Here is a 15,928-nt window from a genome sequence, read left to right as displayed (position 1 = left end):
GTCATGCCCCACAAAGGGCCGTCCCTGGCCAGCAAGATGCCCAGCTCCCCTGTGAGATGAACAGCAGGTCCCTGGTGCCCCCCAGCTGGGCTGGAGCAGTGGAAGCTGGGTCTCCTCCCTGGGAGGAGGCTAAGGAAGGGGACTGGAGTCAGGACTCCTGGGTTCCATTCCTGGCTACAAGGAGGCCAGGCCCTACCCCCCCACCTCTGTGCCTCAGCTTCCCATCCCTACAATGGGCCTCCCAGGAGGCGCGTGAACCCTCCGAGGCCTGGGCTATATGGGGGCCTGGCCAGGGAACCCCTAGTCCTGCTCACCCCCCTTTCCTGATGCCCACAGGCAAAGGGGACCTGATCGGAGCCGACCTGCCCGGCAAGGACCAGGTGATCAAAACCAACGCGGACGTCAAGGCGCTGACCTACTGCGACCTGCAGTACATCACCCTGCGTGGCCTGCTGGAGGTGCTAGAGCTCTACCCCGAGCACTCCAGCAAGTTCATGGCCGACATCCACCAGGACCTCACCTTCAACCTGCGGGAGGGCAGCGAGATCGAGGTGGGTGCGCGCCTGTCCCAGAGCCGCCTCTGCCTCCCTCCATCCAAGCCCCGGCACTGGGGGATGCTGGCTGTGCCCGCAGGGCCATCAGGTCTCCTTAGCCCCAGGGGGTGGGCTGGAAGGGGAGATTAGGCGAGACAGCAGCTCCCTGAGTCGCTCCTGCAGCCGGGAGGCTCGAGGAGACCAAGCGCAGGCTGGGCTCGGTGTCCTGACCCTGGGCTGTCCGGCCCTGCTGCGGGCGGGAACTCTGGCGACTGCTCTGCTCTGCACCAGTGCGAACAGCAGCGGGGCTCGTGCGCGGGGCGGAGAGCATGAAACGCTCGTGGAGAGACACGCGGACGCCCCACTGCCCCATCTTGCCTCCCTGCCACGCCGCTTGAAGATGAGCTCCGGGCCCTGGGGCTCACGGAGGGTTTCTGTAGCGGAAGTGGAGCCTGCTCCATGCCCACAGGCCCGTGGGCTCTGTCACGGAGTCCCCGGGCGATGCCCTGGAACTGCTCCCCATGAAGCCAGGCAGGACTCTGGGGAAGTCTCCTTCCTGGGAGCAGCCTGTCTGCAGGACACACAGCTCACACAGCTTCCACCTTCCTGGGTCTGACCTCGGAGCATTCAGCATCCTCTGCCCCTCCGTGCGCTTCCCACAGCGAGTCCTCCCAGGTGGGGTCCTGGGGAAGCCAGAGGGTCCTGCCCCACAACTCCGCAGTCAGATGTGACTCTCAGCCAGCCAGTAAAACAGAAGGTTATTAGACAACAGGAACATGGTCTAAACCAGAGCTTGTAGGTGCAGAGAACAGGACCCCTCAGCTGGGTCCATTTTGGGGGGCAGTGAGCCAGACAACCCCGTCTGCCCTTCACTCCAGGTCCCAGCCAGCCCCAAACTGAAACTTCCTCCAGCCCCTCCTCCTCTAGGCTTTGTCCCTTTCCGGAGCCAGGAGGTCACCTGATTCCTTTGTTCTCCAACCCTTTAGCTCTCACCTTGCAGGGGGGGAAGGGCCCAGGCCATCAGTGGCCAGGAAACGGGGTGTCGGCCATTCTCTGTGTCCAGACCCCTGCACACACCTGCCCTCTAGGGCTCTGCAATGATCACACACCCTTACCCCACCACCTAGAGACTTAAGACCTGCCTAGGGGAAACTGAGGCACCCCCACACTATTCAGAAGAAACATTAAGAACAGTCCCGCTTCGTCACAGGCTCCCCTCTTTCTGCTGAGTGTGCCCCACGGGGAAAGGCCCTGAGTCACCGCGTTACCCCTGCTCCCCCCACTGCCCAAGTCTGAGTGTAAAACACACCCTGGTTTAACCGGAACCGCGGACACCAGGTCTGGCCAGAGCCCAGCGGCTTTATCTGGGCTCCCCATTTCTGCCTGCGCCCGCCCGGAGGAGGTGAGCAAATCTGCCGTAGTGCGACCTGTCAGTAGCATGCCCTGTTGCCCCGGCGTGCTAGCGAGGTCAGTGAAAGAACAGGGCATTGCAGGCACGGGTGGAGCCGTCGGGCTGGGCACTGCGGGGTACATGGCAGCACAGCGGGTGTGCAATGCTCAGGAGCGCCACACCCAGCCTCGGGGCAGCCTCTTCGGAAGCGGGGCACCAGCCCCGGATTGGCTGAGCTCCATGCTTCCACCTCCCGAGCCTGCTGTCCCGCGTGAGCTGCTCCGGCGCCATGGCAGCCTTAACGGGGCGTCGCAGACAGTCCCTGGGTACATTCCTCGCTGGCCAAGGAGCTGCAGTGCCAGGCAAGAGGCCTCGCGGCCTCCGCCAGATGAAGCCTCCTCGTGGAAGGCCGAGGCAAACAGAAAATTTACGAGTCTGCCTGTCTTTGTTGGGGGTAGGGGGGAGAGACATTTGTTGGTGCCAAACTGTGAGATCAGAGCTTGGAACTCAGCCAATCCAGGAACTCTGCTGTTCCTGCCGGGGGCACCCCGAGATTGAGTTGTGCCCGGGGGGCATCTCGCTGCAGCCCAGCGCAGAGCGCGGGGGCCGGGCTGGCAGGTTTAGTCATTCCGCTGACTCCCACAGGCAGGCGGGAACGTTCTGCCTCAGAAATAGCAGCTCGTTGCTCATCCGCCCCAGAATAGTTGCCTACTTTGTATCAGCTGAAATAAAGAGCTCGGGATTTTTTACAGCGGTCTCTCCATGTAGGTCCCAGATGCGCCCTGCAAAGAATACCCACCAGACCCTGAAGAGAACCTGGTGGGAAATTTCCCTCTGGCTTCTAAATAGCTGTTAAAAAATCCACCACCAAGTCATTTATAAATTAATATATAGGTAAAAAACAATGGCCGTGTTTGCACAGGACCTACAAAAATGAAGTGTTGTGTGTGCCCTCTGCTGGTCAGCTGTCCAACCTCAGTCTCAGAGCTGTGCAGACCTTCCCTTGATAACTCCGAACAAAGGCATTAATATGCGACGGATGGGTCAAGGAGACAACAGTGGGGTCTGGAGGACGTGTAGCTGAGAGTCCAGTGTGGGGCCTGCCAGGGTCTGGTTCTGGTTCAGCAGCCCTGACCCCTCCTGAGCTGCTGCTCTAGAGGGTTCAGCCTGACATGGCAGGTGTCTTGCAAGATCCGATCTTTCCATGAGGTTTCGGCTAACCAGGGCCAGAAAGTAGCTTCCTTCCTGCTTTGGCCCTGACCCAGAGGCAGGTTCCCCTCTGGAGCACTCGGCGAGGAGGTTCTGACTCTGACCCATACAAAGAACAGGGAGAAAACAGGGACTCAGGCTGTCTGTGTTTCCAGCCTTTTAGGAAGTAAACCCCGGTTGAGACTGACAGACAAATGCCGTGAGGGACCCACCCCCCGAGGCCCCTCCCATGGCTGCACCGCTTGGTGAGGCCACAGTCCGGCACTTACAACATCACCGTCACCGCTGTGGTGATGCCTTGTGATGTCACTTGCTCCGGATTGTGACATCAGCAAGCTGGAAGCTGGATGCGCCGATCCCCCCCGGGCAGCATCTTCCAGGCCAGCTGGGACCCAGGGGCAGGTGCCGAGTGCCGGAGCAGGGAGAGGCTGGGCCGCGCCGATACCCGCTTTCTCCCGCTGCTCCCCGCCAGCGCTCTCCTCCTCTGCTCTGCCGGCTGCGGGACGGTGCCAATTGTGATGGGTGGTTTTTGTCCACTAGGACCGGGAGCAAGACCAGCCTGTAATTGCGCATAGGCCCCTGAACAGCCGGCGGATGGTAACGTGCTTCGGTCGCTACCGACCCAGGCTGCATTCGAAGCAGTGACCTCGAGGTGAAAGGCCGTGTGTCACTCCCGACCCCTGAGCTGTTCCTCCACCCATCCCGCCGCTGTGGTCCTTTGCGTGTCAATGGTTCCCAGCCTCCCTGCTCCCCGCTCGCCCCGCCCCCCCCCAGTCTCGGCATAGGTCTGGTCAAGAACCACCCCAAAATCTCTGTGTTTCCAGAGTCCTCGCCAAACTACCGCTCTGTGGGCATGATGTGCTAGGAGCTGGCAGCGATCCAGCCCACTCACAGCGGGACCCTGTAGGGCTAGCCAGGGAACGAGGAGGGGGAGCTGGAGACAGGTCCAGAAAACCAAGGTGGTGAAGGCACCTGCTGGGTTTAGTTCATCCTGATGCAAAGCCAGCGTCAGGCCTAGGCACCACTAGGACTTGAAGCAGGATTGAGCGGCGTTGGGCCTTGTGGTTCTGGAGTGAGGGATAAGCAGTGCCTGGCCTTGTGCCGGACTCCCTGCGTGGGGCAGCTTCCCCCCCAAGTGCCCTATTTCCACTCTCAAGGGCAGGCTGTGAGGTCTCCCTCTCCCCAGGCTTTTGTCATCCCCCCACCCTCGCTCCCCTCCAGCCCCCCTCATGGCCCCGTGGAATCTGGCCTTGAGGAGCTGGTAAAATATACCCTGGTGGTAAAATCCACAAGCCTGAGGCCTCAGCTTGGGCATGGCTCCGTCTCTTCCAGCCTCACCCTGCTGCTCCCAGCCTCCAGCTGACCTCCTGCCGGGGGCATCTTTTGGGCAATTCTGCCCTCTCAGCAGACACTCGTTTGGACGCTGGCTCAAGCCCCCGATGCCCCTGGGAAGTGGAGAGCCATTCCCAATCTGGGGTGAAGATGCAGGAAACAGGGCAGCCATTCTCTGCGATGGGAGCAGAGCAGCCCTAGGTCTGAAGCCCAGGCTGCGGAAGTGAAAGATTTTCCCTGGACACCAAGCGGGATGGTTGGAGATGGCACGTATTTCCGCGGGGCCCATCCGTGGCAGCACCCGAGTGCCGGGAGATCTGGAGCTGTGGGGCGCGAGAGGAGAACCTTCCCTGTTCGCTGCGGCACTGGCCCAAGGCTGAGCATCAGGTGGTCGCTGGTCCCTACATCCAGCTTGAATCACGGAGATCCCCTCATCATCTCCTTGGACAAGCCACTTCCATCAGGCCAGGGCTCCCTCTCCTCAGGCTCTGCCAGTGACCCAGGCCACGTGCTGTTTGCGGTCGTGCCCACCACGTGCCAGCTGCCTTCCAGACCCTTAGGGACTGTCCCTGCCGACAGCGGCCGGGGCAGGGGATCACAGGCGGTGGTGTACATACGGGTCAGGTACAGAGCAGCGAGATTCCACACAGGCGGCGGGGCAGAGGTGGGCGTTGACACAGAGACACGGTGCCTGGAGGGCTGTCCCAGTGCTGGTGGGGAAACCTCTTCCTGCCTCTCCTGTCCGGAGCCAGGAGGATCCCCAGCGCCGTGTCCCCATGTGCGCGTTTGCTCAGGTGTCCTCCTCTGCCAACCCAGCAGCAGGTTGCTAATCGGAGCTGGCCATGGCTGGCCGGTACCCAGTGGGTGTTGGTCTGAATGGAGTTTGCTGGGCGGCACTAACGAGCCTTTCTCTGCTTCGTTTCCAGGGGCTCATGCGATTTCCCAGATCCCCTCTGTTATCCCAGGTAGGTTGGGTTTGTGCCAGGCTGGGTTGGCAGCTGCTCGCACCCCCTGAGTTCCGTATTATTGCCAGGGGCTCATTTGAACCCAAACGCAACATGCGGGTGAAGTGGCCGCTCACCAGAGTGACTCCCTCGCTCTCAGGGCCTTTCCGAGCAGGACGCTCCCATGCCCCTGGGCTGGGCAGCGGTGGGGACGGAGACGCGGCAGCTCCTCCTGGCTCAGCCTGCAGGCGGATTGAGCTGAACCACTGAGCTCAGGGCTTAACGCCAGCTTCGGGAGCTGAGTGCAGAGGGGCTGGCTGCAGTCACACCGCGATGCCAAGTCCCTGAGGGGCCCTTCTTCTCCCTGCCCCACTGGCCTGGCTGAGCGATGCCAGGAGGGCATTTCCCCAGGGGATTGTCCTGCCCTTCAAGCTAGCGCCAGGTGCAGCAGCCCTGGGGCGAGTCTCCTCGCCTCGTCACCCAGCTTCCTCCCTCTGCCCGCAGCCTCGCCCGGAGAACAGCGCCAGCCCCGAGAAGCCCCTACACTCCATCCTGGAGGACGAGGAGGGGCTCCACCCTTCGCCCACCCGCCGGACCCACCGCAAGCTGCTGCTGCCCACCCTGCAGAGCCCCGTGCGGTGTGGCTCCCTCAGCAGCCTGCTGGGCGACGAGCTGCGCCAGTTCTCGGCTCTGCGCCGCACCTGCCGCTCCCCCGCCCGCTGCAGCCAGGGCAGGAGCCCCTCGCCACGGTGTCTGAGAGACGGCGAGAGCAGCAATGGCCGCAAGCCAGCCAAGCTCCTCATCCCCTCCCTGCACACCGCCGGCCCCCCGGAGCTGAGCCCCAGGTAAGGACTGGCAGCACCACGTTCTTGGGACCCTGCAGCCGTGGGGCAACCCACCAAACCGGTGTGTGAAGGTTTGCACGCCTGCCTCGGCTGCACACATCTGAGTGCATCGCCGTGTGCTTGCATGCCTGTGCACGTTGGCAGGGGTGAACTCATTAGTATGCCCCACGTCCCTGGGACCATTCTCTCCCCCCATGCCATGCCATGCGCCCACACCCCTCCCCTTGAGCCGGCCCCACCTGTCCTGGCCTCTCCTGGTACTGCCAGCATGGCGGGTGGGCGGTTAGTGCCATGGGGTGGGGACAGGATGGGCCCATGGAGTCATCTACCTGGATCAGGGCTGAGACCCACTTGCTCATTTCACCTCAGGCACCCGGTGGCAACAGCTGCCATGCTCAGCTGGCCACGGTGAAATCATTGGGAGTTGCCCCATATGAGCCAGCGAGCCCGGGGTAAGAGGGTCTGTAGCCCAGACTCAGTCCCTCCAGGCTGCCCAGACCCCATGCCCCAGTCGGGTTCTGCCTGGCAGTGCTTGAATTTCCACCCGTGCCCAAGAGGCTTTAGGGAGGCAAAGGGGCCGGTTAGCGATGCCCAGCGGCGCTGTGCCAGCCGATCATGCCAGTAGGATGAACCCCCCCGTAGGGTCGTTGATGGGATCGAGGATGATGGCAGGACGTCGGAGAGGCAAACCTTCCATTTCAACGTGGAGCCGCCTCTGCAGAGTTCGGTCGCAGACTCGCTGACTTCCGGTAACTGCCTGCTGCCCCGGGGCTGTCCCGGCTCTGGGCCAGACGGCGCTGGGGCTCGGAGGCACGCTCTGTCCCGGGGAGAATGGCTTGACATGAGTAAGCGGCTGTTTCCTCTGGGCCTGGGGCACTGCCTGCCCCAGGGTTTGGAGGGGAGCGGGTTTGCCAGGCTGGAGCACAGCGCAGGCGGTCAGGACTCCTGAGTCCTATCCCTAGCTCTGACTCACCGTGCGCCCTCAGGCACGTTACTCATCCTGGCCGGCCCCTGGGGGGATGGGGCGGGTGAAGCCACTCATGCTGGTTCGGTCCCTGTAGCCCCCTGGCTGGCAGGTGCTCTGGAGGCAAAGCCAAGCGCACCGCGTTGGGATGAGCAGCGGCTAGTTCAGATGCTGGCGGAAAAGCTCCAACTCCTGCCAGCCTGGCCTGAACAGCCTGGGGGGAGCGGGGGGCTGCGCAGCAGGGGCTGGAGTAGCTGGTCCCCCCGCCCCACTCCGCCCAGCCAGAAGCTCCCCTGTTTCTGAGCGTTCAGGGCTTGGGCCCGGAATAAGGCCTGGCGGGAGCGGGGTTGTGTCCGAAGGGGTCGACCGGTCCCAATGCTGGGACAGGCGAATGGATGCGGGGCTCGCTCGGGGAGGCTTTGCCCCCGGCCTGTTGTCCTGGCACGGCCGCGAGTCACAGCGGGCTGGGGTCAAAGGCCCATGGGGGCGCGCTGCCCTCCCCTGAGATCCGTCTGCGGTTCCTTGCAGGGACGGATGAGGCCAGCCCAGCCTTAGGCGCCGAAGCGGAGGAGATCAAGCAGAACGTCTGCAGACTGAACCAAGAGGTACAGCCTGGAGCCCCTGCGGCCGGGGCTGGGGGGCAGAGGTGGGCGCTGCAGGGCTGGCTGTCCTGGGGTTCGCATCCGCCTGGACCCACCGGCACCAACCGACCCGGTTTGCCCACTCCGGAGCGGGGCTCATTGCACGCTGCTGCCTGGGGCATTCTGCAGGAGGTGAAGTGACCCCAGCTGTTGGCAGCTCCCCACCCCCAGCGCTGAGCCCGCTCCGGATCGGGCAGCCCTCGCTGCTTGGCGGCTCTGCCCTGACTCAGGCGATCGGGTTTCAAATGAGCACAGGCTCCCTTTGTAACGATTTCATAGCAACAAACGCAGCTCCAGGAGCAGCCCTTCCCCCTCTGTGCCCTGCTCCCACCTCCCCCTGGGCTGCATGCTTGAGGGTAGGGTATGCTACTCTTGGGGGCACCCCCTCAGGGGCAGCAGGCAGGGTCTCTGTAGCCTTCTGCCCCCCATACTGGGGGCAGCTCCTGAGCGAGGCAGCTTGCTCGGTGCAGCCTGGGGGAGCAGCATGCTGGCTTTGTCCTATCCAGACTGCTGTAGGGACAGAAATGTTTCCTGGCGTAAGCTAGAGCAGCCTCAGGGTGGCTTAATGTCAGGGTCGTGCTAGGGCTCGAGAATGCCCGTAACCAGCCTTGATGTCGGCATCAGATCCTGTGCTCTGCATCCCCGAGGGAGGTCCTTGCATTATGTCCCCCGTGGCCAAGGCGCTCAGTGGCCAGTGTGGAAGCTCACAGACTAGCCCAGTAAAACCAGCGGGGCCAGGTTGCGGGACAGCGCGTCCCCTCTGAGGCTGAGCAGCGTGCTGGGGCTGCTGCTGGGCCCTGGCCCTCTGGGCTTTCCTCTGCTTTGCAGCCAGTGCTCATGATAAACAGCGGCCGCCAGAAGAGACAGGACTGGTACCCTGGGCTGCTGGGTGAGCACTGAGCAGCCCGGATCCAGCAGGAGGTTAAACTGGCCAGCCCGGCAGAGAAGTAACAGCAGTGGCCACTAGCCATTTGTTTTCTATAGGACCTACAATGACAAAAGGTCTCTTGCTTGCTCTGCTTATTTTTCCTGTCAAACAGCAGCAGCAGGAAACAAGCCACTTCCCTGGGGTGCGTTGCCAATGGGGCTGGTGAACAAAACACAGGGTAATAGGCCCAGTGGGCACGTCGGGGCACGTGTCCCGCGCGGTCCGAGGTCAGGGTACATGGATGCATGCGGTCAAAGAGCCCCAAGAGGCTGTCCTGGGGCTGCAGGCAGGCGCTAAATAGGCTGCTGCCTCTGGGTGGGCGTCATAGCAACACTGAGACGTCACCCACCGCCAGCCCCGTCCTGATCCACACTCCGCTGGCTGCAGATCCCGGAGCAGCCGGATCCAAAGGGGCATCCCTGCCCCATGCTCCCAGAACCCTTTGCTTCTCCTTTGGAAGTGGGGCGACAGCCAGCATGAAGCGTTGCCCGGCCATGCTTGGTACCAGTGCGGGGCGCTGCTGAGCTGGGGGCCAGGGGAGTGGTGGGGAGGGCGCAGGGCGCTGTCCCCTCGCTCGGCACGGTTTTTGTCTCTTTCCAGATCAACAACCTCAACCAGGAAGTTTCCCACCTCAGCCGGGAGCTGCAGCACACGATGTACCTGCTCCAGAGCCCGCTGCCGTGCGCCCCAGCCTTGGCCTGCCCCTACGGCCTCCCCGTGCTCTCCTCCCAGCCCCCGAAAGCCAGCAGCGGGAGCGAGCCGCCATCCAGACTGCCCCCGGGGCCGGTGCCACCCCTTCTGCCCTCGGCTCACGCCTCCGCCTCAGGGCTGCCGTCACCATCGCCGGGGGACGCTGGAGTTTCTCCCGGCGCCACCTCTGCCAAGGCCCCTGGCTCCCGGAGCGCGCCCCCAGCCAGCCCGCGGGAGCCGGAGGGGCTCCACGCTCCCAGAGACTCATCCCGCGCGCCTTCCAGCCGTTACCGCCTGCCCCGGGCGGACATGGACGGGGCCCACCTCCCACCGACACAAGCTGCCCCGCTCAGCGGTCAGACTCCCAGGCTTCCCCACTCGCTCGCAGGCTCCCGGGTCCTGTGCCCTCTGCCCTCGTCCCCTGCCGGCCCCAGCCCGGCCTTCCCCAACTGCTCCGCTCAGAGCCACCCCCCGCCACCCCTCCGCTGCCGATCAGACTTGGAAAACTTCCACTGACGCCCCCCCGCCGCCTGTCCCACGCGCCCTCCATGCGTGGCTCAGCCCGGGAGCTGCAGCGAGCCCAGCGGATGGAGCGCCCTGGGGGGGCCTCGCCAGCGGTGTCCGGTGATGTCGTTGGGATGATGGCCCCATTTCTGCCAGCGTCAATTTCCCTTCTGGCTGCAGGTGTAATTGCAAGAGTTGGGGGCCAGGCGGGGGATGGATGAGAGCCCCCCTCCCCCCGGCTCTTCCAGGGCACTTTCCGCCCCAGCTGTGACCCACCACCTGCTCACGGCTCTGCGGAGCTGGTGCGTTTTCTACAAAATGATGGGTTTTTTTGTGACGAGGGATTTATTCTGAGAGCCTTAGAACTCCTAGGAGGACCCTAAGCACAAGCCTGTCCTCTGCCCCCCGGACCAGCCCCACGGGCGCCCTGCAGGCCTGGGGTGCCCCACCGAGCCAGGTACCCCTCTGCTCCCCCTCTCTGCTCGATACGCCACTCTCTCCGCAGCCTTCCGCTCCCATCTTCAGTACGTATTTGCCTGAATTGAACAGGGTCAGGGCCCTGCTGAGGGGGTGGGGGCTGTGCTGGCGGCCCAGTGGGGCTGGGCTGCGACGGTTCGGGTGTAGTTTACAGAGGGAACAGCCTGCGTGAAATGCACAATGCTGGAGAACAGCCGGGCTGCTTCCAGGGCCGCTTGGAAACCAGGCCCGGCAGGGCCGGACCAGCTCTTGCTGACCCCACCGGGGAGGTAGTTTGCAGGATTGGACTGTGCAGCCCCGGGGCCAGTCCTGTCATCTCTCCCCGCCAGGCCGATTCCGGGCCGCTTTGTGTTCCGGAGGCTCAGGGCTCAGCTTCGAGGCGTTGCAAGGTGGGGGTTCAGACTGCGTATGGGATGCTCCTTACGGACGTAGCTGGGGGACGGGCAGGTTGTGCCCGTTTGGGGAGTCTGTCAGCAACTCCCCTGGAGCTGGGGGTCACATCCACCTGCTACACAACCCTCTCCCTCCGCCCAGGCTGCGGCTCCCCACAACTGCATGTCCCAGCATGCAAGTGTAGCCCACTGCTCAGTGCGTTCTAGGTCCCCCCCACCCCGTGTGCTAGATCCGTGTCGCCCCGCTGCGTGAGCCGTCAGCGTCCTCTGTGTGACGTCTGTTCCGACACAGCCCTGCCCGGCCGCCCTGGCTCCTGCGTGTTCTCTGCGCTGGCCGAGGCCTCTCGTCCGGGGGCGCGTGCAGCCATCCCCGAACCAGCCGCCAGAGGCTGCAGGCCGCGCGGGGCCATGGCTGGCTCTGCAATGGATTTCGACACCCCTAGGCTGTTGCCACCCCGTGCCCGTGAGCCCACATGGTGGCAGGTCCCGGCCTCCTCCCCACTCACAGGACCTCACTGCCACAAAAGGCCAGTGTCTCCTGCTCCTCTGTGCGAAGGAGTGAGGGGCAGCGGGAGGCCGGATGAGCCCAGCTCCAGGGAGCTGGGGGTGGGTGCGGGGGCCTTAGTGCTCAGGTTTAGGAGGGCAGGGGAAGCCCCTTTGCCCAGGTGGGAATTCCCCATAAAGCCCCCGAGGGAGGCACCGACGTGGGGTTAAAAGTGCCTGGGCCCCTGGCATGAACGGGATAAACTCAGGCCAGGTTGGAGGCCAGTTTCTGCATCGCTCCTGGGGGGCTCTGGCCAGGGAAAGGGAGCGAGGGCGGGTGGAAGGCAGCAGCACGGGATATGGGGGTGCAGCGAAACACCGGGTGGTGCCAAGCCAGCGTGGTGCTGCCTCTCCCCACCAGGAATCCCGGGGCAGGCATGGCTGACCTGCCCGCAGGGCACACAGGGCTGGGTCTGGGAGCCCATGCAGCATGGTCGGGGCTGAACTGGGCACGAAGGGGGCCATGGCCTGACAGGAGCTTTGCCATTGCCCCGCTGGGAGCAGAAGGACCAGGCAGACCAGACCCAGCCTGCGCGGCCCCCTGACCCTGGCCCCTTGCTGCCCAGACATCATTTGGCCACATCTGTGCCCAGCTGCCTGTTCCCACTGCCCCGGGCGCAGGGCCTGGCGGGGTCACTGTGCAGCCTTTGTGGGTGGGGGACTCCTCTGGGCCTGCAGCCCCAGCTCTGCAAACCAGGGGGGCGGGTTGAAGCCTTTTGATACTTTTTTCCCCAAAGATTTTTTTAAGACTTTTTTATTTCCTGGTGGGATTTTTCTCCCCCACCCGGATGACACGGACGGGCAGCTCTGGGCCAGCACCAGGGAAGCCGGCCCCAGCTCCGGGCAGGCAGGCAGGCAGGGCTGGTGCTGCCGGCTCTGTGGCTGGGGGCCGGCGGTGACTCAGCCCCATGCGGTGAGTTGGGGGCGTCTCAGGCCCGTTCTCAGGGCGCCAAGGTGGTCACGCACTGAAGCACCAGCCCCCCCCCCCTGCCCCAGGCTCCCCTCCCCTGACTCCTCTCCCCCTCCCGCTCCCCCAGGCTCCCCCCTGGCCCGGCTGCCACCAGCGTGCACCCCCACTGCCCAGCCACCACCTCCATGGTGCTGCGAAGACATACCCTGTAATAAAAGCTCTATTTTTCCAGCTGCTGGCTCTGGGTGGTCCCGTCCCTGCTGCGGGGGCGGGGAGGGGGCAGGGTTGTGGTACTGTCCAGGGCTGGAGCAGAAGGGGTTGGAGAGAAATGGGAAGGGGGCCTCCATGGCTCACTTTGGTTCCCCGGAGCCCCTCGCTGCAAGGCCCCGTTTGTTCCAGCTCCCAGACTCCTGGGTGCCCCTGTCCCCGGAACAGGCTGGCTCCACCTGTGTGGAGCCCTCCAGCGACGCTAGCTGGGATCCCCAGGGACCAGTTCAGGGCTCGCCACCCCCACACCCGCTAGCCATCACAGCCACCCGGGAGGGGCTGCCAGAGCAGGGGTCCGGGGCCTTACCCCAGGCCCTTTGGAGCTGCAGCTGGGCCCCCTGGGCAGGCATTCGCACTTGAAGGCGTTGGTCGAGCAAAGTGCTCTCACCTAGGCAGCTGTTCCTGGAAGCTGCCCTCCTCCAGACGCCTCCCCCCAGCACCAGCTGCCCCAGAAGAATATTTAAAAATAAATACTAAATAATGCAGAGATTAAAGGAAACAATGGAGAGGCGAAGGGCTTCACGCTGCCAGGGGCACGCATGGGCGCGGTGCCCCCAGGGCGCAGCCGGCAGCTTCTCCAGCCAGATGTGGGGGAGGCTGCATTGTGGGGGAGCTGGCTGCTCCGAAGCAGGAGAGGGGCCAAGGTCGTTCCGGGGCTGGGGGATTGGCTTCCCTCCTCCACATCCCACGTGGCTCGGATTCAGAGGGAGCGGTGCAGTGGCCTCCCGGTCTCCCGCCCGCCACCCCTGCTGGCCCTTCGTCTGCCAGGACCCAGACGGGTCAGCTGAACTCTCCCCTATCTCTGCTGCTGCCTGGTGGGTGTGTGCAAACAGTGGGTCTTGCACAACGGCTGCTTCAGGCTCCAGGCCACGCAGCCCCAGGGCCCTGTCGCTGCCTGAGTCCCGCCCTCACCGGCTTGCCTGAGCGCCAGGACCAGCCAAAAGCCCCTGTGCTCAGTGGTGCCGTGCCATCCAGCTGCCCAGTCTAGCCAGGCAGGGGGACCGCCCTGCCGGGAAGGGGGCAGTTAACTGTTGGCTCCTTTTCCTGCCAGGCCTGCCCAGCTCTTGGGCACCAGGACCCCACCGGTCCTTGCCCGCTGGGGCTGGGGCGACTGGCGCTCGGCCATTGACAGTTGGGCCACACCCGGTTTGCTGGCCTAGAGGGGAGCGCACCCCCGCTGAGCAGCCCACCCTGCTCTCTCGCACTGCGTGGGGGCAGCGGTTTTAATGCTGACCTGCAGCACCCCCTGGTGACTAGCGCCCCCCCGCAGCTCTCTGCTCCGTGGAGCTCGCCCAGCCCTGCTCAGCGACTGGGGGGTCCCGTACTGAGCTCCACGGCCCTGCCTTGGCTCTGGCAGCTCGGTTCGTCGCGGGTTCTCTGCCCACCCTGCCCCAGCCAGACTCTCGGGCCCCAGAGAGGAGGGCAGGGCTGTGCAAATCTCCCTCGGCCCAGGGCTGGCGCCAGCAGGTCCCAGGTCTCTGCTAGCAACAAACAACACGCGCAGCCTCACTGCTGGCAACGCGGCACCTACCCTCGAGTCAGCAGGGGCTGGCAGAGGGGCTGCCATGTGGCTGCAGGCTGCCTGGCCAAGCCAAAGGGAGGGGGCAGGTCACTGATCCCATCCTCCGACCCAGCCAGTCCCTGTGGCCCACTACCCCCGTGCATCCATTGCTCCTTGTGCTTTCTGAGCTGCGGGCTGGACCCTGCACTGGGCTGAGCCACAGAAATGCCACAACAGCTCCCCAGAGCCCCCAGGACCCGTCGCCCAGCCCGGAGCACCCACACGGACCCTGCAGCGAGGTGGGCTGTTAAATTCTCTCTTCCTGTAATGCCAGGCCCCTGCCCTAGCAACCTGTCGGGCCCTGGGCACCTCCAGCTGCCGGTTCCACCCTTCCCCGGGAGGCGTGTTGAGCCCCAGAGCCTGCACAAGGCTGCACTCTGCTCTCCCAGCCATGAGGCACTGCTGCAGAAGAGACTGGGGCTGTTCTCCGGGATAGCGCCCCCACTCCTGGGGCTGTGGGGAGTCCCCCTCCGCCAGGGATGTTCACCTCGCATTTCTCCAGCCCCTTTCTCTCCCATGTTCATTGGCTGCTCTCTGCTCACAGGATCCCCTTCGCCCACCGCTGAAATGCAGCCGCGGCTGGGGAGGCTGCATTACGTGCCCTGTATGCATCAGCAGCAGTGTCTGAACCCGGGGCCTGCAGCTGCACTGCACAGCCCTCTCGTGGGAGCCAGGCTCCAGAGGGGGAGACAGCCCCGCCGGCACCCAGCCGGGGTGGACGGGGCAGAACTATCTCCTAAGCATGGAGCAGCAGCCTGGGTTGGCAGAGGGGCAGGGCTGCGTCCTGCCAGCACCCTGGGGCTGAATCGTGTGTCGCTGGGTTGCCTGGCACCGCTTGGGTTGGTGGCAGGACTTGGGCAGAGTTTGCCTCCTTCCGTGGCCGGGTAAGGGGAAAGGGGAACACCCGGGGTGTCTGGAAACAACATCCCCGTCCAGCTGCCCTCGTGGCCAGCTCCAGCCTTGGGCACAGGGCTGCCTGTGTGCGCACAGCATGGCAGGCCGTGCCCCAAAGCACACCTGTCTCCAATGCCCCCACCTCCTCGCCCCTCCACACACCCGCCCCAGCCTGCGGGCCCCGGACCCTTCCCCGTCACGGCCAGCTCTGGGGTGGCACAGCCCGAGTGCTTTCAAAGCCGCTAAGGCAGATCCAAGCTGTTCAAGGGAGCTCCCTGCTGCCACCAGGGCAAATGACAGCCCCGCTCGGCTGCCTGCCCCCTCGCCCTCCCCAGTTCCTCTGCCCCCACCCCTCCGCCCCCGGCTCCTCTCCCCGCTCCCCCCCCCAGGCTCCTCTGCTCCCGCCCCAGGCTTCCCCCCCCCCCGGCTCCTGTCCCCGCTCCCCCCCCGGCTCCTCTGCCCCCACCCCTCCGCCCCCGGCTCCTCTCCCCGCTCCCCCCCCCAGGCTCCTCTGCTCCCGCCCCAGGCTTCCCCCCCCCGGCTCCTCTGCCCCCACCCCTCCGCCCCCGGCTCCTCTCCCCGCTCCCCCCCCCCAGGCTCCTCTGCTCCCGCCCCAGGCTTCCCCCCCCCCCGGCTCCTGTCCCCACTCCCCCCCAGGCTCCTCTGCCCCCACCCCTCCGCCCCCGGCTCCTCTCCCCGCTCCCCCCCCCGGCTCCTCTGCCCCCACCCCTCCGCCCCCGGCTCCTCTCCCCGCTCCCCCCCCCGGCTCCTCTGCCCCCACCCCTCCGCCCCCGGCTCCTCTCCCCGCTCCCCCCCCAGGCTCCTCTGCTCCCGCCCCAGGCTCCTGTCCCCGCTCCCCCCCCGGCTCCTCTGCCCCCCCCCGGCTCCTCTCCCCGCTGGCTCC

At 65.0% G+C, this 15,928-nt stretch overlaps 1 protein-coding gene across 5 annotated transcripts in view; it reads left to right on the top strand.

The window, feature by feature from the left end:
• Nucleotides 1–12,535, top strand: part of KCNH4 (potassium voltage-gated channel subfamily H member 4) — a 30,537-nt gene extending 18,002 nt beyond the window's left edge. For 3 of the 5 annotated variants that reach the window (XM_073325840.1, XM_073325839.1, XM_073325836.1), the window contains 7 exons: nt 337–551; nt 5,391–5,429; nt 5,913–6,253; nt 6,896–7,002; nt 7,746–7,822; nt 8,902–8,928; nt 9,387–12,535. In XM_073325840.1, the coding sequence (XP_073181941.1) occupies nt 337–551; nt 5,391–5,429; nt 5,913–6,253; nt 6,896–7,002; nt 7,746–7,822; nt 8,902–8,928; nt 9,387–9,992 (1,412 nt within the window). In that variant the 3' untranslated portion in view covers nt 9,993–12,535. Of the gene's footprint in view, nt 1–336; nt 552–5,390; nt 5,430–5,912; nt 6,254–6,895; nt 7,003–7,745; nt 7,823–8,901; nt 8,965–9,386 lie in introns of all 5 variants that reach the window. The other 2 variants (XM_073325841.1, XM_073325838.1) reach the window with 2 other exon arrangements.
• The last annotated feature ends 3,393 nt before the right edge of the window (nt 12,536–15,928 follow it).

The sequence above is a fragment of the Lepidochelys kempii genome, chromosome 27, assembly GCF_965140265.1.
Source record: "Lepidochelys kempii isolate rLepKem1 chromosome 27, rLepKem1.hap2, whole genome shotgun sequence".
Taxonomy (NCBI): domain Eukaryota; kingdom Metazoa; phylum Chordata; order Testudines; family Cheloniidae; genus Lepidochelys; species Lepidochelys kempii.
Note: the sequence above shows the minus strand (reverse complement) of the source record. Positions and strands in the feature narration are given on the sequence as shown.